This window comes from Suillus discolor (genome assembly GCF_016758755.1).
Source record: "Suillus discolor strain FC423 chromosome Unknown F5147scaffold_8, whole genome shotgun sequence".
NCBI lineage: Eukaryota > Fungi > Basidiomycota > Agaricomycetes > Boletales > Suillaceae > Suillus > Suillus discolor.
Window position 1 is genome coordinate 394,119 of NW_024541255.1, and position 22,884 is coordinate 417,002.

Here is a 22,884-nt window from a genome sequence, read left to right on the forward strand (position 1 = left end):
ACTTCAAGAATGATTTGCGGCTGTTAAGTAGGAATCGAGTAATGCTTCTCCCACCCGGGATAAAAGGGGTCCTCGTTCAATGTCCTCTCCTGCCAATCTTTTGGGACCCATCCCTTATCCTCTTGCTCTTTTGCCCACTCTCGTAATGCAGGTATAACTTTGTGCTCGACGGACCATGTTCCTTTGTACTCCATGATCGCCTTCTTGCCTTCGAGCAAAATCTTCAAAAGCAACTTTGGAATGAATGGCTCCTCGCGGAAATCTGTCACCGGCGTGAATAAGGCCTTGAAGTTGAACACGATGGCCCGGGAATTTGGCAGGCGGCGTAATGTTTGCCAATCGACTCGCATGTGAATGTCGGTGAGAGGGAGGTCTGGATTCTGATCCTGACGATGACTCCACTCTGGTTCATCCGTCTGGAGATAGAGAGGCTCCCCGACTTCAAGGCCCCACGACGCTCGCTGAATGGGCTTGTCACAAGGCATCTTAGAAAAGTACCTGTAAATTCATTGGGGTGTTCTTATAAGTGAGCCTGACATATTTACTACATTACTTACCTGTCCATTGAGAACGCCATCTTCTCCTTATAATCAGGAACTGGGCCGTGAATTTCATGCAGTGGTTTGCCCATCTTCTGACCAATATTCCAGCCAACTGCTGATGTCGAGACGGCAGCTCGTAGGGTGTAAAGCCCAGTATCGGGGTCTTCCTGGGTGATGAGGAAGTCCTCCGGAACATTCTCAAGTAAGAAAACCAGTGGATGTGCCGTTGAAATGTCAGTCGTCGAGCCGAGGATGTGGTTGCGGAACGTCAAAGTCCACTCATCAAACTCAAATTGTTGGGGGTACCTCAGGCAGAGGTACTGAATAACCATTTGCATCAACTCCTTTGAAGCTGCTTCGCTACCGGGCAGCTCATCTATGACGGATTTGCCATGGAGGGCATAGATTTGTCGCCGTTGCTTAATGCGATCGCGATATGTGCTCTCTAGCTCCAGCCAGTAGTCTGGTTCCAACTTCTTGAGGGCTGCAAAAGATATAGATAAGCGAAGCATATCAACGACGATCCAGCCCGCATACACATGTTCTGGTGGTATTCCCATCTGAAAGGCCGGTATGGACGAGGACGAGCGTGAGCTATGTTAAAATCGTGTACTGGCTTTGGATGAGGGAAGCCTGTCAACCGAGCAAAGTCTGGTAGTCCTCTGCCAGCCACGAGGGCTGCTTTCTGTCGCAGGAACTTCCAAAAGCTGCGTGGATAAACACCCTTGCCGTAACATACGACAGCAAGAGCAACTGCGATAACTGCGATTCCTGTAACGTTCGGTGTGCTTATCATGACTGTGAGACACTAGAGTACTCTTTCCAAGGTGATTTGACATATGAGGGTGAGTATACATATACATATACTTTATACCCATGCTAGTTGGTGATAAGACGCGAGCACGAGACCAAAATTAAAAACATGCAGTCTTATCTTATTATGTAATGCAGCCTCTCTCTTTTCATCCCTTCTTCCGTCCCTTCTTGAAGGTCGTCTTCGACTTCCCGGCAGTTTCAGTCCGGCAGTCTCTGTGCCGTCCTTGCTCCTCACCGCGTTCATGTCGCATTTCCTACTCTAGCTCCATCGCCACCCCGACCCGTTGGCCGCTACGTCGTGAGTTCTCTATCATGGCGCATCCTCCTAGCGACTTTTTTGAATATACGTCTGGGCGGTGGATGTAAGTCTCATACATGTTATTCTATGGGGTATACGTCTAACCCGTATTCTAATATGTTCAGCTTCAACGATGACTTCGCCATGCAGAACGCAGACGTGTCTTCAAGGTCGATGAGCTATGTCGACTTGCAGCGGAGGCCGTCAATCGGAGTTCTGATGCTATTATCCGTATGGAAAAACTAGCCGAGGGTGGGTTTAACCGCACCTTCCTCATTACCATGCGCTGTGGCTTCCGAATGGTGGCGCGTATCCCGTACCCGGCTACGATTCCCAAGTACTTTGCTGTCGCCAGTGAAGTGGCTACTATGGCCTTCCTCCGTTCCTTGGGCTGCCTATATCTGAGGTATACGGATACTCACCTACACCGAACAACGCAGCAGGGACCGAGTATATCTTTATGGAATTCGTACAAGGCACCAATTTAAGCGACATATGGTTTGGTCTAGGGGAGGGAGAAATCATTTCAATCTCACGCCAACTTGCTGAACTCGAGTCGAAGATGATGTCGATTGCTTTCCCGGCTGGTGGAAGCCTTTACTATGCCGAAGACCTGAAGAATGCAGCCGGGAGCGCCTCTTGGCCTACTAGGCCGGGCATCACACTAGAGAACAAGCGTTTCTGCGTCGGCCCAGATACAAGTCTGCGTCTATGGTATGGCAGGAGATCACAGCTCGACTTAGATCGAGGATCATGTGGGCCATTCCCTGCTTTTTATTATTATTACTCCCTTAAACTAACTGATAACTATAGACGAAAGTGCCGAAGCAGTCCTCATAAGAGGGGCCGAAAAGGAACTAGCTTATTTACGGCGGTTTGGTCGACCGCTGTTGCCGTTCCAGCGCGTAAGGAGGGAGGCTTACAAGTACCAGGAGCAGCCACCGTCAGACCACATCGAGAACCTGGACCGCTATCTCCTCATTGCGTCCTCACTCATCCCAAGGAACCCGGCTCTCAATCATTTCCGCATCCGCCATCCTGACCTGCAGCCGAGCAATGTCATCGTTTCTAGGTCGCCCGACTCTAACTTGCATGTCGTCGGCCTGATCGACTGGCAACATACCTCGATCCTGCCACTGTTTCTCCTTACCGGTATACCCCAACAGCTACAGAACTACGATGATATTGGCTCGCAATCTATGACGCGGCCTTCGCTACCGGAGAAGTTGGATGAATTGGACGAAACCCAGCAAAGCGGAGAGATGGAACTCTACCGTCGCCGCCTCGTCCATTACCACTACGTCAAAAACACGGAGGAGTACAACGAGCTTCATTACGCGGCGTTAACGGACCCCATGGGCATGCTCCGCCGCCGCCTCTTCTGCCACGCCAGTGACCCGTGGGAGGGCGAAACTCTCGCGCTGAAGGTTGCGCTGATACAAGCAACAGAGAACTGGAAGACGCTCACGGGGGGAGGCCTGCCGTGTCCTGTCGTGTTCGACCCCGATGACGTACGCGAGACAATGAAGCTGGATGCAGAACAGAGAGAAGGAGATGAGTCTCTAGAGGGGTGCCGGGTCATGATCGGTTTCGGGCCTGAGGGCTGGATGCCCGCCGAGCACTACGAAGAGGCCATGGCACTGAGCAAGAAGCTGAAGGAGGATGGATTGGCGGCGGCCGAGTCGGAGGAGGAACGGGCTCAGATTGCTGCGCACTGGCCCTTCGACGACATGGACGAAGATGAATACATGTGATAAATCGAGCTAGATATTCCGCGGTGTTGCGCCTCCGGCTCTCATCGAGTGGCCTGACAAAGCGGATCCACAATGTTCTTGCAATCGCCGAAAGAGCCAAGAACGTGTTGGAATCGACCCAGCACTGGCCGAAATGGAAATGCTGCGTCGCGGTATGCAAAGTAAGCAGTCCACCGGGGTGTGTTAGCTGTTAGCTTCTCTTGTTAGCTTGTTCTATACCTTTCTTGCACTATCTCGTTATCTTGATCACCATCGACACCATACTGTCACAGTACTTCTTAGCTTCTGCGCCTTGTGGCACTTCCTCTCGTCGATCCTCCGTAGGTACATGCATCATCGCGTCTCTCGTTGACACCTCAGTATTGTCTCCTAACACTACTGAGGTGCGTAGTATGTTCGTATCTCACCTGTTCTCTTACTGATGTATCCTAGCACTCGCTTCTCGCTAGTTCTACTGGCGTGCACCTCCTTTCCTGCTCAGTCCATTTCATTCCATCTCACGTCAACAGTTGTTTCATACATTCTATCACTACTCAACAAGACCGCGAAGAGGTACGCCGATTCCGCACCGATCTCGAGACAATGTTTGCTAACGCCGAGGGCATCTAGGTGTCGTCTCTTGACCAAAGATAAGATGAAGAAGGTCTTACGAACCGCTATCACCCACGCTGTCGATGGCAAGGCCTGGCAAAAGCTTGCCAACCCCACCGCCGGCCGGGGCAAGATGGTAGTTCCCAAAAAGAGGCCGAGCTGGAACAACTCGGCCTCCGCTGGGACTACGCACGGTCTACCATAAGTTCCAGCTGCAGGCAAACGCTGGGAAAGTGCCCTCGACAATCAAGCAGTGGAGGGAGGCGAACGGAGGCACTCATGCCGTCATGGCTGATGTGTTTGTGAAGAAGGACGGTACTAAGGAGGATGTAGAAGAAGGCCTGGAGGCGGCTATCAACTATGTTCACGTTTTCCTCTCCCTTAACCCCGGCTTCTACACCAGACTTGCTGTTTTGTCAGACGTCTTCCTTTTGTTACGTTGATCTGGTTATGTTACCTCGGAAACCCGCCGCGTCCAGTTGCATGTTGGACTTCTGGAACAACCGCCTGGAGCTAGCGCTCAAACGTTGCAACACTGAAGAACAAGATTTATGCCAAACTGCGCTTTCTAGTAGCGAAAATGTGAGTGCAACGAGCTTTGTTGGGTCATAATACTGATTGCTCTCCTCTCGGTAGATTCAAAAGAAGCTTAACAAGATCGTGTCAGATGTCACCGCATACACAGCGGCCGTTCTTTCTGCTGGAAACGGTGAAGCTTGTTCATTGTGGCGCAGAAAGGAATTCATACTCGCTCAGATGATATGAGCACTCAGTACTGAGTACTGAGGTAGTAGTGTTGTGATGTCCATCAAATTGCGATCGAATGATATACATTTGCGCTCGTTCCAATCGCAACACCAGTCATAGCTCGAAGGGCTTGCACTGTCGGACGGTGGATAATAAGTACTACTGTGGACTAGTATACTCTTAAGTTAAATAAGGACTTCCCGACCTTGCCCGATTCACAACCTTGCGGCCATTTGTCTCCATTTATACTTATAATACTCAGCTATATTAATTGTGCTAGTTGCAACGTGAATTCATCATCCGCAACCGCCAGTACTTCAAAATGCCCTCTGACATCGCTCGTGCCCCATTGATGAAAATCGATCTTCCGTCTCCTGAGGAGTTCAGGAAGAGGAAAGTTGCGCTGGTCTCTGGTTCGTTTCATCTTCAGCTTTCCTTTTGCCTCAACGTGGATGATGCGCAGTCCGATCAAACAAACAGGCAATCATGCCATTGCTTTCGCCCATTCTTATACTACACATCCACTTGCTGGCTTGTCGTTATGTTGCACGTATGCTGATTTGAAATTGTACAGGAATAACTGGTCAAGATGGTTCATATTTGTGAGCATGTTTCTCGTACAGTCAATCGCTAGTTATATCTCGATTCTCGACCTTACACAGGGCAGAGCTTCTGCTGGGGAAGGGATATGAAGTACATGGTATAATCCGTCGCTCGTCCAGCTTCAACACTGGTCGTCTAGACTCTCTTTATGCGGATCAGCATGAGCGTACGTGTCCACATAGGACCGTACAACTTGCATATTGATCATTATCCCCAGGACCCAACAAATTCAAGCTGCACTACGGTGATCTCTCCGATAGCACCAACCTTGTCTACATCCTCGCCCAGGTTCTCCCCACAGAGATCTACAATCTCGGTGCTCAATCGCACGTCAAGGTGTCCTTCGAGATGTCAGAATATACTGCCGATGTCGATGGCCTCGGCACCCTACGCCTCCTTGACGCCATCCGCACTGTCGGCCTCGAAAATCACACGCGGTTCTACCAGGCTTCAACCTCAGAACTCTATGGAAAGGTCGTCGAGACCCCACAGAGTGAGACTACGCCGTTCTACCCTCGTAGCCCGTATGGTGTCGCCAAGTTGTACGCATACTGGATTACGGTGAACTACCGTGAGGCGTACGGCATGTATGCGTGCAACGGTATCCTTTTCAATCACGAGAGCCCGAGGCGAGGGAGGACGTTCGTCACGAGGAAGATCTCGAGGGCAGTTGCAGATATTAGTGTCGGCAAGCAGCATTGCTTGTACCTCGGTAACATTGATGCGCAGAGAGATTGGGGACATGGTGAGATTCTACCTGTCCAGTTTCATTGCCTCTAGTCATGTTTCTCATAGCCAAGGACTACGTCGAGGGCATGTGGCGCATGCTTCAACAGCCTACACCCGATGATTTTGTTCTTGCCACCGGAGAGACTCACCCTGTGCGAGAGTTCGTCGAGAAAGCCTTTGCGGTTGTCGGGGTTAAAATAATGTACGCATCCCGTCCTGACTCACATCACGTCTAATGTGTCCTTCATTTCACATAGGTGGCGCAATTCTGGTGTGGAAGAAGAGGGCTACGATGCTCAGACCGGGCGGGTGGTAGTCAGAGTCGACCCACAGTACTTCCGTCCCGCAGAAGTCGAGTATGTTTTCTTCGTCGCGTCTGTTCTTGCAAATTCTCATACTTGTATGCAGTCTTCTTCTTGGAAACCCTGCCAAAGCCGAGCGTGTTCTTGGATGGAAGCGCAAGGTCGACTTCGATTCCCTCGTGACAGAGATGGTAAAGGCGGATTTGAAGGCAACGAAGAGCCTCGTGGAAGATCAGAACTGATGAAAATGACACGGCTATAAATTGCAGCTGTGCAACTATGTACAATTCGAGGACTTTCTTGTGGACTGATATCTTAGTATCGTAGCAATCAAATTTGTGTTCGAGGTTTGAAATGAAGATCCTACAGGGGTGCATACAACTGAAATAAAGATACAATAAATTCATATTCCGGTGAGGTCGCGCTCTCTGCTGGCCTTCAATTACAACTAAAGCCCAGGGAAATCGCCACTCATAACTTCGCTTTGCTTACCATGAGAACCGAAGCTGTTTTCAAGCTCGCAGCTGCTGTTGCAACCAGCTCATCAACACTAGGTAAAGATGTCAGTAAAATTCAGAGCAGAAACAGGCCACATACATCTCCTTCGCTGGCTTAATATCCTGTGAAATTCATTAGCAATTGCGTTTCAATATGATCGTTTGACGTACATTGATGGATCCTGCTACCTTGCCCATTAACCCTGGATACATGAATGTGAGATAGAGAAAATAGTCCAAATGAGCTTTCCTTACACATCCGACCCTCCAGAGATTTCTCGGGATGATTCTCTAGTTCAACATCGTGCGGGACATGACCTTGTGCAACAAGCTTTGTAATTTCTCCCTGTCGCTGGGTCTCCCATTCTTCAACATAAGGAGTCTTCCGCACATTCAACGGACGACCAGTGTATATGAGGGTGCGGACAGTGTCGTCATAACCAGCTGAGACGACTAGTTCTTTGTGTTTTGGAGGAGCACCTGCTTCGGTACTAGCCACAAAGCGGGTGCCGACCCAAACACCGGATGCACCATACCTTGGTCGAAACATGTCACTAACGAAGCGTATTAGGCGTGGGAAGTAAGTGCTTACGAAAGTGCGGCAGCAAGACCACGGCCATCTGCGATACCCCCGGCAGCAACGACGATGACCGGCTCACCTGTTAATGGGCTTTTGGCATTCTTGCAAACATCAACAGTGGTGGGTATCAGAATGGAGAATGGAGTTTCGCCAGTGTGACCACCCCCTTCACCACCTTGTGCACAGATGATGTCAACGCCTAGGAGGATATTGGAAACGGTGAGCAAGCAGGAGTGAAACTAAGTGAAATTCGCACCTTGTTCGAGGGCTTTCTTAGCATGCTAATGACATCAATTTAGACACATACGGGCTACATCTCGTTGGAAAGCGTATTACCTTTGGATGACCGATCATACTAAGGGTGAATTTAATCAATTGCAACTTCCAAGAGTAACACACACATACTTCATGACTGGAATTCCAGCAGCATGAAGCTTGTCAACAGCTTGTTTTGGCGGCACACCGACGGCAGAAACAAAAAGTGCAGCCCCGCTGGCTATAACGACGTCTAAAAGCGCGTCAAGTTGACCGCCCGTGTAATCATACTGGAGACCGGTGTTAGACACATGTCTCTGGGTAGGAGATGGGCTCTTACATTTGTCTTCCGAGCGCTGCCACCTACTTGAGGAAGCAAGAGGTCTACACCGAATGGTGCGGTCTTATCTTCCAAATAGCTCTTGAGTTCATTAATAGATTCCTGGAGCATCTTGGGGCTCTGACGAACTCCGCCAATGACACCAATGCCGCCCGAATTGGTCACTGTTGCAGCTAGTTTGGGCCCTGCGGCAACGTTCATGCCTACACACATATGAATGTCGTTATGAGAACTATAACACAGTAAAGTCACCTGCAAGCATGACGGGATGATTAATCTTGAAGAGGCGCGTCAGAGGCGTCGAGAACACTGGCTGCGAGGACGGCATGATGAAGTATCAGGGTAAGAACCGAATGTGAACCACAGCGCTAGCTCTTCCACGTTGCAGCCATTTGAGTAAAGCTGCAACCCAAGTAGCGGCCACCGCGTAAGGGAACAAGTTCCGAATAGCTCACCGTTGGCTCACCGGTCCGCTAGCTCCGAGAATCACGTGCGAAATTGACCCATAATTTGATGACTCATCAAGGCTATCTTTACTTGTGCCATGGCAGACAAATGTCCGGTCGACCACGGTAGTCATTCTTCTGACCAGTCCTGTCCTGTCGACCACAAATCTCGTACAACATGGGCCTCTGTCTTGCCAGGGAATAGCCCTACACATCCAGTCAACACATCGTCGCTCTCGACCGAACGTGAGGTTTCTTCGATACCCCGAACAGACAATGGTAATTGGGTATACCCGTCGGAAGCTCAGTTTTTTGCTGCGATGGCGCGCAAGAATCATAATCCGCATGCGCCAGATATGAAGACCATCATTCCTATCCATAATGCCGTAAATGAACGCGCCTGGTCAGAGCTGATGAAATGGGAATCTGGGAGAGGTGGTGAAAAGTGCGGGGGAGTAAAGCTTGTAACCTTCAAGGGCAGACCTAATGACCTCACCCCAAAAGCTCGACTCATGACCTTACTCGGGTACGTACTTCAGCCTACAGTTCTTACGGGGAATGCTGATTTTGTTTTGCAGCTACTCTGCTCCCTTCGATCGTCATGACTGGGTGGTCGAACGATGCGGAACCCGGGTCAGATACGTGATCGACTTCTATACCGGACGGGGGGCAGGGCCATCGTCAAATAATGTCTCTTTCTATCTTGACGTTCGGCCTGCCTTAGACAACTGGGAGGGGGTGAAAATGAGAGCCGAGAATATTTGGCAGGATTGGTTTGGAAGTGTTCGCAGTAGCAACACCCCGTCTCAGTCATGAGTAGTCTTCATAAACGTATATTCACCTCTCTGGACCCCATAGATAATTTATATCCCACCCGTGGTTTACTAATTGTGAATATATTTAGGACTTATAGCCATGGTATTGGAACGGCGATACGTCGATCCAACCACGACCATTCTCAGTCGTCTGAATCATATATCGACCCAGCTTCTCCTTGACGAAGGAACAAGCCTGATGTAAAATCAAGCCTACCTTGCCTTTGGTATGTAATCCAATCCTATAGAGTTGTGCCCGGGGGGATATTTATGACAATTCATCGTTCAGTTACCGAAGTTATATATGGTTGATTTTTCAAACACGTGACAGACGCCGCGTCGCGATCGTCTCTGTTTATCGGTCTGCAAATCTGGTGCAAATAAGGTTTAAACCTGGAGTATAAATACCTCATGTTTGTCGTCGCACTGATATCCCTCAGTCAGTTCCGCCATTCATCATTTCACGCCCGCCAATTTCTTTACGATCCTACATTCATTCGCCAATATGATTTCTACTACTACCTTGACCCGTACCGCCCGTATTGCTCTCCAAGGCTATCTTACAGCCGCTTTCTTCAAAGAAATTGTCGTCGACCGCACTATTCAAGTCATATCCAGATCAGAGAAGGTCTCCATTAGCCTCGTCACATCCACTGTCTGCTCCTCGACAGCTGTCCTTCTTCTAGCCACCGCTAAAGCTGCTCGACAATTCCTCAGCGACGATTTCCAATGCGTCCCCGCTCACAAGGACGTGGACAATACCGCCGAGCCCAACGCACCTTTTGCTGGCGACAAGTTTGCGAATGCTATCTCAACAACCAACGCTTTTGAAACACCAGCTCAGCCATCCTCGTCGCTTGCAGTGATTGAATCAATCGAACCCGCCTTTGACGGTCCCACCGAAGGCTTATTTACAATTGATTCTGACACGACGCTCATAGCCAGCGATGAGTACTTAGACGAGGACGTCTTCTTCGGCAACTGCGTCTCGGACAACATAGATCTTGACCCGCTTACTGGCGAAAGCACTTTCTACGAGGTAAGAGACGGCAAGATTTTCTCCAATTTCTGTCACTAATATTTTGGTCTATAGGAAGACTGTCAGGTTACAGCACAGTGCCTTACGGACAATGAGCCTGAAAACATCTTGCACGTCAAACATGACACTCACACTATCGACAATCTAATCAGGGCAATGTCAGCTCTTTCTCTCGACGATGTACCGTCTCACATTTCAACACACTCTCTCGACGATGTATCTTCTCATATTTCAACTATTTCTCTCGACGATGTATCTTCTCATATTTTAACTACTTCTCTCGACGATGTATCTTCTCATATTTCAACTATTTCTCTCGCCGATGTACCTTCTGAATACGACTCTCAGACTATCGACAATCTAACAAGAGCAATGTCAGCTCTTTCTCTCGACGATGTACCATCTCGCATTTCAACTATCTCTCTCGCCGATGTACCTTCTCCTCTATCTCCTCTCAGCAATGTACCGTCTCACTTCAATTCGACACTCTCTCTCGACAATGTATCCTTCGACGATCCACCCTCTCGCCTCTCAACTCTTCCTCTGGACCATGTACCCTCTCATTTATTAATTCTTCGGCCACACGTCGACAATGGTTCCCCTCATTCATCGAAATGTCAGCCTCAACGCACCGTAGTACACAACCATGCCATTGACAACCTAGTTCGAAAAATGGTAGCTACTATTTCTCTCGACAATGTTCCCTCTCACTTATCCAAATTTCAGCCACATCTGCACGACCACGCTATCGATGCTCTACTGCAAAAATCAAAAGCTCCTACTCTCGACGACAACCACGCTATCGACGCTCTACTTCAAAAATCAGAGGCTCTTATCACTGCATACGAAAACCCCACTATCGACGCTCTTCTTCAAAATTCAGAGACTCTTGTTGCTATCAACGCACTTGCTTTTGACGGCATCGACGCTCTACTTCAAAAATCAGAGGCTCTTATCACTGCATACGAAAACCCCACTATCGACGCACTTGCTCTCGACGGCAACCACGCTATCGACGCTCTACTTCAAAAATCAGAGGCTCTTGTTGCTCCCAACGAAAACTCCACTATTGACGCACTTGCTCTTGACGGCAACAACGCTATCGACGCTCTACTTCAAAAATCAGAGGCTCCTGTCGCATCCAACGAAAACTCCACTATCGACGCACTTGCTCTCGACGGCGACCACGCTATGGATGCTCTATTGCACACATTAGAAGCGCTTACTCTCGACAATAACCACGCTATTCAAGTTGACGCTCTACTGCATAGATCAGACGCTCATACTCTCGACGACAATATCTCTCAGTCATCGAAACACATGTTACAAGATAACACAGACGACAGTTCCCACTTGCACCACCATACCACTAACAGTCTACTCCCAAATATCGAAGTTATCAATCCTCGGAATTTCAACTACGACACACCCTACACGACGATGCTATCGACACCGTACTTCGAAATATGGAGCCTCCTATTCTCGAGGATAACCCCTAGCAGTCACCAAAACGTCAGCCACAACACATCCTACTAGCACGACCACAGTATCGGTATCCTACCGGCTGCTGAACTTCGCATGACATCTACGAACAGTGAGTGGCCCATTCATACTCCTACCTCTCTTACTCATATTTCAATGTTAGAAAGTAGATGACACATCTTTTCCAACACATCTGGTGTCAGAGGTCCCCTACGACCCGACACCTAGTGGCCTCTCTCGCTGTCCCCTACGACATGGAGTCATACTATCCACGAGATTGAGGGTCCCACACATACTACGCGTCGACATAACAGCTCTTCGATGAGTCAGAGGTCCCCTACGACCATATCTCGATGACACGTCAAACGACACAACGACCTCCTTCATTGTCCCCTACGACCTGGAGTTATTCCCAAGAAGTTGAAGGTCGCCACCCATCGTCCAAGTCCCGCACATACTAGTATATCTAACAGACCAGGTCCCTTCTGGCTTCCTCCACTGTACAGACTACAGATTGTCTTTGATTTATTGTCTCCTTCATTGATACGATCATGGACTATCTACTTAATCTAATTACGGACTCATTTCTGTGATCTACGTTGATTAAATATATTAATATGTATTGTCCCCATTCATTTTCATGTATGCACGGCTCGACAGTGTGCTTTAAATACATTCTTGCGTATGTACAGAAGACGGGACGCTCTTGAGGGTCTGAACATTCGTCACCAAGCTTAACGCAGTGGGGTTCGCATCACCAGATCACTCTACCACGAGCGGAAGAGGATGAAATGCTGTGGTCCGATTTCCATACATATCGTAGCCCACACTCAGGGTCAAATCATCGTAAATATACTCCAACATGAGAAACATACTTCATAGTTCACCGTTTTCCTCGTATTCGAACCTTCTTGGTAGGCGGCCTTTCTTCGGGTTCATCCTCACTTTCCTCTTCATCGTTCCCTAGTTCTTCGCTATGCTCATCATCGCTACCTACTTCACTTATCTCCTCGTCTTCATCCCACTCATCATGAGCTTCCTGGTCAGATTCGTCAGCCTCAGCCTCAGCGTCACTGGCATCCTCATCAGATTCCTCTTGGTTTTTTCGCGACCCTTGTTCTTTTTCTGCTTTCTTCCGTTGCACATTGCTTTCTTGTTCCTCCCTTCTTTGCTTTCGCAATCTCTCCTTAGCGACATGAGAAGCCTTGAGTGCAGCAGCTTCGACTTTTGATTTTTTGACTACACGATAAAATGATCAATTACCCTTGCATTATTATATGAATGATTGATTTGCAACGCACCGAATTCATGATACAGCACAGCGCCTTCCTTCCCTGGAACGCCTTCAGAAATTTTAATCAGCCTGAGCTCCATTCTCGGGCCAACTTCACTCAGTCGAACAGCCTTCTTTTGCCCCTTCTTGTTATTCCGCCCAACATAATCATCTGCCAACGACACCGCATCCCCGTCATCGCCAGCAGCACTCGAAGCTGACGATGCTGCAGACTCATACCCGTCGCTCCCTGGGCTAGGCTCTCCTCTTTTTCTAAGCAAAAAGTCCGCGACATCCTTTTCGTTTCCAAGGTCCAAGAACCCACTGGAGGGCTTGGCCAATGATTTTTTGGGGGCACCTTCGAGCACGCGTCGGACGCGCTTTGAGATGCCGTATGGTTTTACAGTGATAACATAGTGTCTGAATTCGACGGTACCTCTATCAGAGTTGTATGCTATCAGGACGATCCGACGGCAGTTGGAGAGTGACATTGAGTTGGGGGATAATGGAGGGAAAAGAGATTGGAAGGATTTCATGAGCAGTGGAAGATGTGGGGGTGTTTCGGGAGAGGGTGGAGGGAAGGAAGCGAGGACGACCTATAAAGTTATCATGGTCGTACAAGACTGATGATCGAAGCTACAATATGTCACTTACCAATGGGGCGGTGAGGTACTCCATCCCCATGCTTCGTGAGGATCGAGAAGTTTTCAAGATGTCTTTCATCAAGCTGTATCGTTCCACGCGGAAGCTAAGAGTAGGTCCCGCAGGAAGTCGAACCATGCGCAGTGAGGGCGCGACGTCTGTGACAGTAAGAGCTAGCAAATGCGTGACCCCGAGCGTAGGAGCCATAGTCAGGTAGTCTTTTAGTTTGTTACGATTGCGTTCCTGCATTCAGATGTTCAAAGACGTTTGGAACACAAAATTGGTCGGGCTCACTTTTAGACGACTCGCGGTATTTGGTTCCATAACTTTTCGCAGATCGCGAACGAGCTGCGTGAGGGAAGAACCCACTTGTCCATGTTTGATGATGAAGGACCTAGGTTCACCGTCGTTCGCGCGTTGTACAGTTGCCCCTGCACCCTTCAAATGTGTGCGATTTTTGCGTCTGCGAGCCATTGTGATTTTAGGAAACTTTTTCCTTTCGGCAACTAAAGGCGGCTGTTTGGTTCTATTTGACAACGCCTTTAGGATTCAATAAGGACAATCAATCAATCCAGACATCGTCGATTCAAAGCTCCGATTACATGCGGAAGGAGCCAAGCCCATCTACAGGTGAAAGTTCAAGATTAAATAAATAGTTTCAAGACGTTTGGTGGCTGAATACAAACACGACAGGAATGATACATCATATGACAGATCAAAGCTACATACGAGACGGAGAGCAGAACGATAAAACAGAGGTGTCGGTTGGGTGGCTCACCGATGATATCCTATGCAAGGGTAACTAAGGACACAGATGGAGGCTGTGGAAGAGAGACAAAATCAGGTGGAGACAGATGGAGAAATGTTTATGCTATAGATCAGCTGAAAGTCGAGCAGCGATAAATAATCTGGGTTCTCGGATTAGAATTCAAGGAAATGATACGTTATAGGGTCAAAGCGCCGATGGAGAGGAGGAGGAGCTTCTTCCATGACAAGTCCGGGCATGTCTTCGAGGGTTGGGTGGGGAAGGTTCAAGAAATGACGAGTGTCATCCAGTGACGTCGTGTGGGGGATGATCGGTGCCTTTGATCGGTGGAGGTAAAAATTAAATTCAAGGTAGTTGACAATGCTCCTCACCTTGATTTCGCATCGTTCCAAAGCTTCCCAATCAACGCCTCGGAACCAAGGATGATGGAGAATGTCTTGTGGTCCACCTATCATATTACCAAGACGTTTACTTCGGTCAGGATGTAAGAACGCTTTGATCAGTTCTTTAGATAGCCGATCCATGGTGCGTGGCCAATTAATATTGCCTCGTAGGATTTTCTCATAGATACCGTAGGCGGTCTCATCAAAGAATGGCGGATAGCCGACTAGCATCTCGTAACACAAGATACCGCATGCCCACCAATCCGCGGCTTTTCCGTGACCGTCTGACTGAATGATTTCTGGGGCAAGGTACTCAGGGGTGCCACAAAGGGTCCAGGTACGGTCGTCGACGATTTTCGCAAAACCAAAATCAGTGAGTCGGAGATAGCCTCGACAGTCGAGCAGTAGATTTTCGGGCTTGAGATCACGATATATGATGTTAAAGGAGTGTAAATACTGGAGGGCGAGGATAATGTTAGCGAGATAGAATCGAGTGACGTCGGGAGTGAAACGGCCCGCCCGTCGGAGATGGGTGAATAGTTCACCGCCAGGAATATAAGACATCAACATGTAAATGTTGAGACTATCTTGAAAGGTTGCAAAAAGGTCCACTACGAATGGATGGCGCACACGTGAGAGAATATAGCGCTCTGCGTTGACGTGTTCAATCTGGCGGAGGCGTACGATTTCGGTTTTGCGCAGGACTTTCATTGCGAAAATATTTTGAGATCCTGTATTCGCTGTCTTGAGGCGGACTAAGAGCACTCTTCCAAAAGTGCCGGTACCTGTCAAATCAACAATAAGAAAGTGTTGACCTTGGGAAGACACGAGCACAAACCGAGAGCGCCTTTCACTTCAAAATCGAGCAGCCTGAGCACGCCCCGTCTCTCTACGTGAACTGCTTCATCCTCTAACAACCTTGCAGGAGGTCTTACGGGTGATTTAGGTTTGGGAGCTAGGACGGGAACCTGTGGCTCCTGCCACATTGAAGTAGAAGTGTTGACGGCAAAGGCAGGGTGTTGAACTTGTTCTGGAAGGTAATTTGTGGGTTTGGGTTCTTGTTTATCTTCGCTGTTGCCAGGAGAGATGGGAGGGGTGATAGGCCCCTGGCCGATCATGGCCTGTGGTTCACAAAAAAGTCGAACATCAACCGAGTTACCAGTCGCACCACCTGGGACATCGAATGAGGTCGAACGGGAGGATTGCATTTCAGAATCATGCATCCTTTCACTGAACTAAGATATGAAGGACTGGAGGTTGAGAGTTATGGTGTGATAACAGAGCAGGACGATACAAAATGACGGACCTGAAAAAAGATTGATGGTTTCTCTTCCACCCTGCCGGGGGTGCAATCGCGAAAGTTTGAGAGAATCGATGGGTAAATGAATGCTGAGAAGGAGAGGGCAAGCTTGGCGAAGGGGCCAAAGGCGTAGAGATAGGCCTGGGTAGGCCTCGTATTATTTGTGAAGCAGGGGAGTGGATGAGAAGAGAGAGGAAGGAAGATAAGTTGAGCGTGAGTGCGGTTCTAAGTAGGATACGACGGTTGCTGAGACAGAAGTTCACAGAACTTGAATATCCTGACAAGCGTCACCCCGGCCGTTGCCCCGTGACGTGTAAGCGAGCGAGTGTCCGGCTTCATTCTGCTTTTATATTACTTTTAGCCTTTTCGAGTCTTTAAGCGCTCGCGCCACAAGTAATCTCACTACCTCACTCCCTAGACGTCCGACTAGTACTATCCGACGTTTTACTACATTACAAGCAGGTCTGTCCATGGTGTCCAGACTCTAATGACCTCAAACGTCTTATAATTCGATATCGTGTACGGTGCTGTACAGTCACGGCGGCGTCAGCCTTTGGTTAGAGCCCTGAGCCATAATGCATAATGAACAAACAGCGGTCTTCCCATTGGTAGCTTGACAGTCTAGGGCACTCAGGTTTGCTAGGGCCAAGGTTCGTAGTAACCCCCTTCTAGCACAGGCGAAGCCTTTAGGGTTCTCTGCAGGGATGTCTGTGACCTGGTCCGACGGAAGAGTCTAATACGAGAATGCTCAAAGACATTACATACTGTATCAATATTTGATGATCCAGATGCGGACGTCTAGAGGCACTTGAACTGAGGAGCTTTGTACTATGTATACCCCTGTATATTATGAAATACACGTGTTTGATGACTGCACAGCATTACCTCGCACAAACACCCGGCTGCACAACCCTGGTGTCAAAAACTTGTTTTCCATTTTATCTATAAGCTATGTCAAATCGCGCCAACGTAGGTGGCTGGTTGAAAGGAAAGACAGTCCGGAAAGGTGGCATAACATCCAATGCACACACCGCTCGCTCCAGCACACCTCAAGTTCAGAGCACTTCCTCTACCCTTTTCAGCGGGGGCGTTAAAGATGCATCTGGCCGAACTACAGAATATTTCGTATGTCGTAGTCTCTATCTTTCAAGTACATCCACTAACATGCCACGGAATTACAAGTCCATGGACGACCAATGCCCTGTGTGCAAGTCTGATCGGTACTTGAACCCCAAGCTCCGTCTTCTTGTCAGTTCCTGTTACCACAAAATGTATGCATCCAAGTTCGCATAAAAACGCAAGCTGATGCCAATATTCTGTAGGTGCGAGTCATGCATCGACCGCTTGTTCACCTTGGGACCCGCACCGTGTCCTATCTGCCAAAAGGTCCTACGAAAGCTTGCATTCACTCCACAGACTTTTGAAGACCTTACTGTGGAAAAAGAAGTCGCCGTGCGCAGACGAATAGCCAAGGAGTGAGTCATCCTATACTTGTATCAAGAACTGAACTTTATCACGAACGGCTAGGTTCAACAAACGACGTGAAGACTTCTTCGATCTTCGGTCCTACAATGATTATCTTGAAGAGGTGGAAGATATCAGTGAGTACTTCGTCTTTGACAGTGTCGTGCCGTACTCATGCCGTTAAGCTTTCAACCTTATCAACGACGTCAACATTGCTCAGACTGAGGCTCGGATACTCGCTCATCGACGTGAAAACGCAGCTCTTATAGAACTCAACTCTCAGCGGGAAGAACAATACGCGCAAGCTTTGAAGGAACAAGAAGAGCTAGAACGCCAAGAGAAAGAACAGCGTGCACTAGAGCTGCGAAGAGAACAGGAGATAGAGCGTGAAGAACGAGAAACAGCCCAACGCGAAATCATCGATCGCCTCGAGACTAGCACAAAGAGTGCCGCCAAGGTCATCGCCAAATCTCGTGCCGAAGCAATGAAGAGGTCATCCGCTCGTTCTACTACTACCACGGTTCTAAGAAGCAATGCCCAGCTCTTGCGTGCACGCGCTGCTCAAAGTACTGTTATTCCAGATCCACCACACGTCCCCTTGCAGGACGATTGGTATGCTTACGAAGATCTCTACACGATCCGGGACCAGTACGACGATATGTACAGCGACGCAGTAAGGAAGGATCGTGAAGGAATCATGAGAGCGGGTGGATATCGGGTCGAGGAAGCTTGGGATAGAGCCCTTAGATGTGCTGTTGCTGGATTGGATTTACTACCTCTGCCGGGGCTGAACCCATCGCCTGGACGGACTGACAGTTTCGTAACATCTGCCTGAAAATCGATTGCAGTGTTTGTTCCGCATTGATGTATCAAGTCAGCTATGACAATTCTAATACTACATCCCAGGAAGGCTACACTCCAAAAACAATCGCTACGTCAATATTCCGCATGAAAGGTAGCACAGCATTTGTGTAAGCTAAATGGTTTCCGAAAACCATGAAGTCAGGTACGAACGTCTCTCTTTGTTCAGCCAAGGACGATGGGAATGAAGGTGGCTCGATGAACAATGTCAATAAAGGCTGCACGAGAGTTTATGCCATCTTGTTTGACGCAACCTCAGGGTTTAAATTTACGGAGCAACCATCATCACAAGAATCGTGGCCTACAGAGGTTCTGGTGTACTTCCCTGTGTTTGTCGCTGAAGTCCATCTCCTGTAGTTCCGGGAAGGGGGGATAGCCCAGAGAGTTCTAAAATGCGACGTGAGTCCACCTGCTTTCTGGCTGCCTTCGACTTATTTCAGAGCTTAGATATTCTGGCCATGATGTTCAAGCCAAAAGGTACCTAGTATCTTATTCGATCATTGGATCGTTCAAGTCGACATTATATCGTTGGCCAATGGTGAATGGTTGGAACATGTACTCGCAGTTCAGTGCGAAACTTAAGGTGCTCGATCTCAGCGCGCATCATCCCGTACGCACTTTCATTGTGCCTGCTCTCAATGCCCCTGTGTGCTTCGCGTAACCGCGTCAACGCATCGTCCTTTTTAGACACTGCGCCGTCATAGTTTGTTTTCTTCTCTAAAGTCTCTTCTCTGAAAGGACCTGATCTCTTTTACACTGTATGAGGTGATGACGGTCGTCTCTGGATATTACATCACTACGGATGACTCGTTCTTCAAAACCAATGACCGACTTCATCATGCTGGCTTCTCCGACACCGATATCCCCTTGCGAAGCCCTAATCTTGCTCAACACCTCTGGGCACGTATCAATAATCGTGAATACTCCACACGTGCAATTAACATATCTGCTTAATAGCCTTCGTCAAAAAATGCTGGTCTCCCTCAGTCAACTGTTGAACTCTAGAAATAATCTCCTTGTTGTGCCCGCACTGCACCGTGATCACGATCGTTATTCGGCATGATGAGCATCGCGCCTACACGGCGGTCCTTCGCAATGGCTTGCAAATGATTAATGAACTTTGAGGTCGCTTGTAGCTTTCTGCAAAACTTCAGCGAAGTACTGCGTAAGTCGGAGTCGATACTTTCAAGTTGGTGCGCTGAACCGTAGAACTTACCTGTCGGAAAGCTGTGGGGAGGGCCTGCTAGACTGCCTTAACTACTCTGCATCTCTGACGGCGACGTCCAATTTCTTTTTCAATTAGTTACAGATGAATAGATGGGACGATTCATATACTAGAGCGGGCATCTCTCCGATAATAAATAACAGCGACCAAGTCTACTACTTTTCAGGTCTATCGATATATGTAACATCTAATTACGATACAACCATAATTCAACCATGATGCATGAACAACGTCAGGATACTAGAAATATTGTAGTTGCAGAGTAGATCTTAAAGGACCAGGAACTCTGACAAATTTTCATACAAAGCTTGACAGCACTTGCATGTCACTAAGAATTCCTCTAGGCATTTACTATATCACATCTGTTTAACGCATTCTTCAACTCGAATCCCTGAACATCAGGGATATTCACTCAGACTCCAGAGACAACCATACTGATGAACTTAGCGAGGAGCTATATATTGTGCCATTAATCACGGTACCAATAGCATTTCAATGCGAAAGTAGAACTCACTTATTGTCACGACGTGTCATCCTCAACGGGAAGGGGGATCCGGAGGGGGGTCATCGCAGTATCTATAAGGCTATTGGTATCACAAGGCAAACGATGAGTCGAGAGATTGAATTCTGAACGCAAAAAAGTAAACCGATCATACTCACATGAGTCGCATCGAACGCCCAACAAAAAAGGGGATGACAGCAATCACGTGATACTTTGCAATGCGAGCCCTTGTGCGCACATGCACTGGCAGACACATAGCATCAAAGCGGTAACAACGCAAAGGAAGGGAAAACGCATTATTTGTGCAATAGATGATATGGATTCTGCAACGGAGAATCTCGTATAATGATGCCTGGGCAACGCTATGAAAGTATTTAAGCCTGAAGCGGAGGCGGAAGGAGGCGGCTCTGTTGCATAGTTTGTCACCCCGAAACTTTGCGGAAAGAGCAGACACGTCAGCGGATCACACGTAGATGTGCCCGAATAAATTGAGGGGACAAAAAGAATATCGGTTCAATGTTCATCTCGCCTGGATTTACACAGTCATGCTCCACCATCGACTATCCTGTACAGGTGCGTGATCAAAAACATGTCAAATTACGAGGTGTGATGCTGAAGAATTACTGGGAAACATGACTGTTGGGTCAAAACAAGAAAAATCAACCACACGAGATGCTCGTTACTACCTTTCGCTTGTTACGTTCTTCAATGGACCATGGATCGGTCATGGGAAAGTACAGTATCTGGTAGTTTTGCTTGCGCCTGAGGACAGGTCACTGAGTCCGCATGGTCCGTGCAATAGAAGAATACGCACTGCAATTTACGCGTGCCGAGCCGAAAGTGATTAACGGCGTTGCTAGGGTCAAGTGTCAATGGCTGCGTTTGACCTGGAGAAATGCCCGATCCCTGGTCATTCCTGGGTGTGTCAGAGTCTTCCACGATGATGATCTCGTCGTCTGATCCAGATGATTTACTTCGTTTGTGCTGTTGTATATCGGAAGACGATGAAGGACGTTTCAGCTTCGAGGAGCGTCCGTTAGACGTTGGATGTTTGACAGACTGTAGCACTTGATTTGTCCGAGACTGTTCCCATACAACAGAAGAAGGCCCAGCTATTGCAGCTCGACGCATGCTCAGTCTAGGTGGTCTTGGGGATATTGCATCAATGTCTTCACCTCACAACAGCAAATTTACCTTGAAGGGTCAAATACGAGAAGATTGGTGTCCCCATTCTTTGAGATCTCGTATCCAATGATTGTTTGAGAATGGCCATTGAACTGCAGAACTAAAGGCATTTTGTCCGTTGCAATCACAGGTGAAGCGCCGCGGAGGACATCAGTCACCGTGCCTTGTTTTGGATTTGGTGGCGAAAAATATTGGACAATCCAGTCTATCATAACTTGAATCCCTGACAGTGGGATAAGTCTAATACTCGCCAATGTAGAACTGAAAGTCACCTTTCTCGCTTTTTGAAAGATCAAAATCTACGAGCTGCGAGCTGTATGAAGACTCAGCACGTTGTCTTACAAAGAGGGAATGACGTACGGGACTCCACGAAATGTGAATGCAGTATAGAGTTCTGAAAGCGCGCTTATGAATCAATCGGAACCCTAAGCAGCAGTTTTTTTAGTCGTACCTGCTGTACCAATCCATTTATTTGTGTCTACCAGGTTCCTTAAGTCTTTGGCACCTTCACGGTCATAACCTGCCAAAGGTAACTCAGTGTTGTGATAATCTTGCAGATGCCGACAGAGGCACCTTCCTTCCACGCAGCTTCTATCCAACGTTGCAAATTGCGAACACCAGGGGGGAAAGGGTCATCTAGTAAGGCAAAATATATGTTCTGGATTTGCTGATCCATGAGCGCAGCACATGCCATGAGGAAATTGCGATATCTGATATGGCACGTCAATTAGATAGAAACAGTGACTGGTGTTATACCTACCCACATCCCCATCGGCGGTCAAATGCCTCGACACAGATATGAGTAGCTGATTCATGGCAGAGAACAGCTCTGCGTGTGTTTCCTTTGGTATGATATTGCTTCAAAGCATGTTTCAAGAGCGGAATCAAGCCTGGTGTAATTATACTCAGGGGACGCAGTCCACGTGAATTCTAATAGACATACCTGGACAGCAGTTATCAGGTGGCGGTCTCGACAGGGTAGGATACCAAAATTCATCTGCCGGTTTCTTCCTAAGTGGTAGTTGGAAGCTGCAAGGTTTGAACAAGTCTTTGGGTATTGCTGGTTTCTTGAATTTATTACTAGGTTGTTCTATCAAAGATGTGAGAACGCGGAGCATAAAACATGTCAGTAGATGCGTACTACTAGAGCTGGAGTTGAAGTGCGTTTCATAGTGCTGTTGGCGCTGAAGTTCGCTGAGGTTCTCGGAGTCAAAATTCATGTCACACAACTGGCACAGTGTTGGGCCAGCCTGAGCGCAGCTGGTGGTATCGCCAGAATAAGCTTGCGCAGGATAACGATATACTTGATGGCTTCACTCACGATGGCCGTGAGCTGCTCTCGCCAATAATTTCTATCTCATCGTCCGAGTCCATCCGATTCGTGTCGCGCAAGTAAGTAAGTACTGCACTTTAACTTGTTGGCGGTTAAATGTTACTGTAATTAGTT

The 22,884-nt window shown here is 48.2% G+C and overlaps 11 protein-coding genes across 11 annotated transcripts; 6 read left to right on the forward strand and 5 right to left on the reverse strand.

Annotated features, from left to right (window-relative positions):
- Positions 1–18: 18 nt before the first annotated feature.
- On the reverse strand, positions 19–1,436 carry F5147DRAFT_411965 (uncharacterized protein). The gene is made up of 3 exons (XM_041429673.1): positions 1,080–1,436; positions 558–1,026; positions 19–498 (listed from the first exon to the last, which is right to left on the reverse strand). Exons 1-3 carry the CDS (start codon positions 1,336–1,338, stop codon positions 24–26), a joined length of 1,203 nt encoding a protein of 400 aa, XP_041296891.1. The 5' UTR covers positions 1,339–1,436; the 3' UTR covers positions 19–23.
- Positions 1,437–2,009: 573 nt separating this feature from the next.
- Positions 2,010–3,857, forward strand: F5147DRAFT_411982 (uncharacterized protein). Its single transcript, XM_041429674.1, has 2 exons — positions 2,010–2,411; positions 2,470–3,857. Exons 1-2 carry the CDS (start codon positions 2,117–2,119, stop codon positions 3,408–3,410), a joined length of 1,236 nt encoding a protein of 411 aa, XP_041296892.1. The 5' UTR covers positions 2,010–2,116; the 3' UTR covers positions 3,411–3,857.
- On the forward strand, positions 3,483–4,444 carry F5147DRAFT_769636 (uncharacterized protein; the record flags this gene model as incomplete). The annotated part of the gene is made up of 6 exons (XM_041441053.1): positions 3,483–3,562; positions 3,618–3,681; positions 3,735–3,793; positions 3,843–3,962; positions 4,020–4,137; positions 4,214–4,444. 6 exons carry the CDS (start codon positions 3,483–3,485, stop codon positions 4,442–4,444), a joined length of 672 nt encoding a protein of 223 aa, XP_041296893.1.
- A 556-nt stretch (positions 4,445–5,000) lies between these two features.
- On the forward strand, positions 5,001–6,747 carry F5147DRAFT_676499 (uncharacterized protein). The gene is made up of 7 exons (XM_041436033.1): positions 5,001–5,161; positions 5,323–5,350; positions 5,411–5,517; positions 5,569–6,096; positions 6,147–6,282; positions 6,338–6,436; positions 6,489–6,747. The coding sequence occupies exons 1-7, from the start codon at positions 5,071–5,073 to the stop codon at positions 6,622–6,624; spliced, it is 1,125 nt and encodes a 374-aa protein (XP_041296894.1). The 5' UTR covers positions 5,001–5,070; the 3' UTR covers positions 6,625–6,747.
- On the reverse strand, positions 6,748–8,476 carry F5147DRAFT_676504 (2-nitropropane dioxygenase). The gene is made up of 10 exons (XM_041436034.1): positions 8,307–8,476; positions 8,055–8,257; positions 7,865–8,004; positions 7,796–7,814; positions 7,716–7,740; positions 7,472–7,658; positions 7,135–7,415; positions 7,051–7,082; positions 6,980–7,002; positions 6,748–6,932 (listed from the first exon to the last, which is right to left on the reverse strand). Exons 1-10 carry the CDS (start codon positions 8,380–8,382, stop codon positions 6,854–6,856), a joined length of 1,065 nt encoding a protein of 354 aa, XP_041296895.1. The 5' UTR covers positions 8,383–8,476; the 3' UTR covers positions 6,748–6,853.
- A 118-nt stretch (positions 8,477–8,594) lies between these two features.
- F5147DRAFT_606620 (cytochrome c/c1 heme lyase-domain-containing protein) lies at positions 8,595–9,568 on the forward strand. Its single transcript, XM_041432347.1, has 2 exons — positions 8,595–9,026; positions 9,079–9,568. The coding sequence occupies exons 1-2, from the start codon at positions 8,599–8,601 to the stop codon at positions 9,314–9,316; spliced, it is 666 nt and encodes a 221-aa protein (XP_041296896.1). The 5' UTR covers positions 8,595–8,598; the 3' UTR covers positions 9,317–9,568.
- Positions 9,569–9,820: 252 nt separating this feature from the next.
- F5147DRAFT_758616 (uncharacterized protein) lies at positions 9,821–12,161 on the forward strand (the record flags this gene model as incomplete). Its single annotated transcript, XM_041440409.1, has 4 exons — positions 9,821–10,354; positions 10,409–11,866; positions 11,891–11,948; positions 12,007–12,161. 4 exons carry the CDS (start codon positions 9,821–9,823, stop codon positions 12,159–12,161), a joined length of 2,205 nt encoding a protein of 734 aa, XP_041296897.1.
- A 558-nt stretch (positions 12,162–12,719) lies between these two features.
- F5147DRAFT_569461 (Brix domain-containing protein) lies at positions 12,720–14,225 on the reverse strand (the record flags this gene model as incomplete). The annotated part of the gene is made up of 4 exons (XM_041430954.1): positions 12,720–13,075; positions 13,138–13,705; positions 13,764–13,994; positions 14,046–14,225. The coding sequence occupies 4 exons, from the start codon at positions 14,223–14,225 to the stop codon at positions 12,720–12,722; spliced, it is 1,335 nt and encodes a 444-aa protein (XP_041296898.1).
- A 447-nt stretch (positions 14,226–14,672) lies between these two features.
- F5147DRAFT_743671 (cyclic AMP-dependent protein kinase catalytic subunit) lies at positions 14,673–16,018 on the reverse strand (the record flags this gene model as incomplete). Its single annotated transcript, XM_041439618.1, has 3 exons — positions 14,673–14,834; positions 14,889–15,685; positions 15,739–16,018. The coding sequence occupies 3 exons, from the start codon at positions 16,016–16,018 to the stop codon at positions 14,673–14,675; spliced, it is 1,239 nt and encodes a 412-aa protein (XP_041296899.1).
- A 1,058-nt stretch (positions 16,019–17,076) lies between these two features.
- F5147DRAFT_676514 (CDK-activating kinase assembly factor MAT1-domain-containing protein) lies at positions 17,077–18,723 on the forward strand. Its single transcript, XM_041436035.1, has 5 exons — positions 17,077–17,325; positions 17,383–17,471; positions 17,523–17,675; positions 17,728–17,801; positions 17,850–18,723. Exons 1-5 carry the CDS (start codon positions 17,152–17,154, stop codon positions 18,497–18,499), a joined length of 1,140 nt encoding a protein of 379 aa, XP_041296900.1. The 5' UTR covers positions 17,077–17,151; the 3' UTR covers positions 18,500–18,723.
- A 1,906-nt stretch (positions 18,724–20,629) lies between these two features.
- On the reverse strand, positions 20,630–22,866 carry F5147DRAFT_676518 (peptidase family C78-domain-containing protein). Its single transcript, XM_041436036.1, has 11 exons — positions 22,759–22,866; positions 22,579–22,697; positions 22,381–22,527; positions 22,198–22,327; positions 22,011–22,147; positions 21,889–21,957; positions 21,798–21,831; positions 21,710–21,750; positions 21,447–21,660; positions 21,067–21,399; positions 20,630–21,014 (listed from the first exon to the last, which is right to left on the reverse strand). The coding sequence occupies exons 1-11, from the start codon at positions 22,809–22,811 to the stop codon at positions 20,912–20,914; spliced, it is 1,380 nt and encodes a 459-aa protein (XP_041296901.1). The 5' UTR covers positions 22,812–22,866; the 3' UTR covers positions 20,630–20,911.
- Between the last annotated feature and the right edge of the window lie 18 nt (positions 22,867–22,884).

Coding starts and splice junctions, on each gene's coding strand:
- F5147DRAFT_411965 (XM_041429673.1), bottom strand. CDS start 1,338: ATGATAAGCACACCGAACGTTACAGGAATCGCAGTTATCGCAGTTGCT. Junction 1,027..1,079: donor GGAATACCACCAGAACATGT/GTATGCGGGCTG, acceptor TATCTTTTGCAG/CCCTCAAGAAGTTGGAACCA. Junction 499..557: donor ATGGCGTTCTCAATGGACAG/GTAAGTAATGTA, acceptor ATGAATTTACAG/GTACTTTTCTAAGATGCCTT.
- F5147DRAFT_411982 (XM_041429674.1), top strand. CDS start 2,117: ATGGAATTCGTACAAGGCACCAATTTAAGCGACATATGGTTTGGTCTA. Junction 2,412..2,469: donor CGACTTAGATCGAGGATCAT/GTGGGCCATTCC, acceptor TGATAACTATAG/ACGAAAGTGCCGAAGCAGTC.
- F5147DRAFT_676499 (XM_041436033.1), top strand. CDS start 5,071: ATGCCCTCTGACATCGCTCGTGCCCCATTGATGAAAATCGATCTTCCG. Junction 5,162..5,322: donor GAAAGTTGCGCTGGTCTCTG/GTTCGTTTCATC, acceptor GAAATTGTACAG/GAATAACTGGTCAAGATGGT. Junction 6,283..6,337: donor GTTGTCGGGGTTAAAATAAT/GTACGCATCCCG, acceptor CATTTCACATAG/GTGGCGCAATTCTGGTGTGG.
- F5147DRAFT_676504 (XM_041436034.1), bottom strand. CDS start 8,382: ATGCCGTCCTCGCAGCCAGTGTTCTCGACGCCTCTGACGCGCCTCTTC. Junction 8,258..8,306: donor TCATCCCGTCATGCTTGCAG/GTGACTTTACTG, acceptor ATATGTGTGTAG/GCATGAACGTTGCCGCAGGG. Junction 7,659..7,715: donor TAAGAAAGCCCTCGAACAAG/GTGCGAATTTCA, acceptor ATATCCTCCTAG/GCGTTGACATCATCTGTGCA.
- F5147DRAFT_606620 (XM_041432347.1), top strand. CDS start 8,599: ATGGCAGACAAATGTCCGGTCGACCACGGTAGTCATTCTTCTGACCAG. Junction 9,027..9,078: donor CGACTCATGACCTTACTCGG/GTACGTACTTCA, acceptor TTTGTTTTGCAG/CTACTCTGCTCCCTTCGATC.
- F5147DRAFT_676514 (XM_041436035.1), top strand. CDS start 17,152: ATGTCAAATCGCGCCAACGTAGGTGGCTGGTTGAAAGGAAAGACAGTC. Junction 17,676..17,727: donor CGCAGACGAATAGCCAAGGA/GTGAGTCATCCT, acceptor ACGAACGGCTAG/GTTCAACAAACGACGTGAAG. Junction 17,802..17,849: donor TGAAGAGGTGGAAGATATCA/GTGAGTACTTCG, acceptor CATGCCGTTAAG/CTTTCAACCTTATCAACGAC.
- F5147DRAFT_676518 (XM_041436036.1), bottom strand. CDS start 22,811: ATGGACTCGGACGATGAGATAGAAATTATTGGCGAGAGCAGCTCACGG. Junction 21,958..22,010: donor AGAAGCTGCGTGGAAGGAAG/GTGCCTCTGTCG, acceptor TACCTTTGGCAG/GTTATGACCGTGAAGGTGCC. Junction 21,832..21,888: donor TAAATGGATTGGTACAGCAG/GTACGACTAAAA, acceptor GCGCGCTTTCAG/AACTCTATACTGCATTCACA.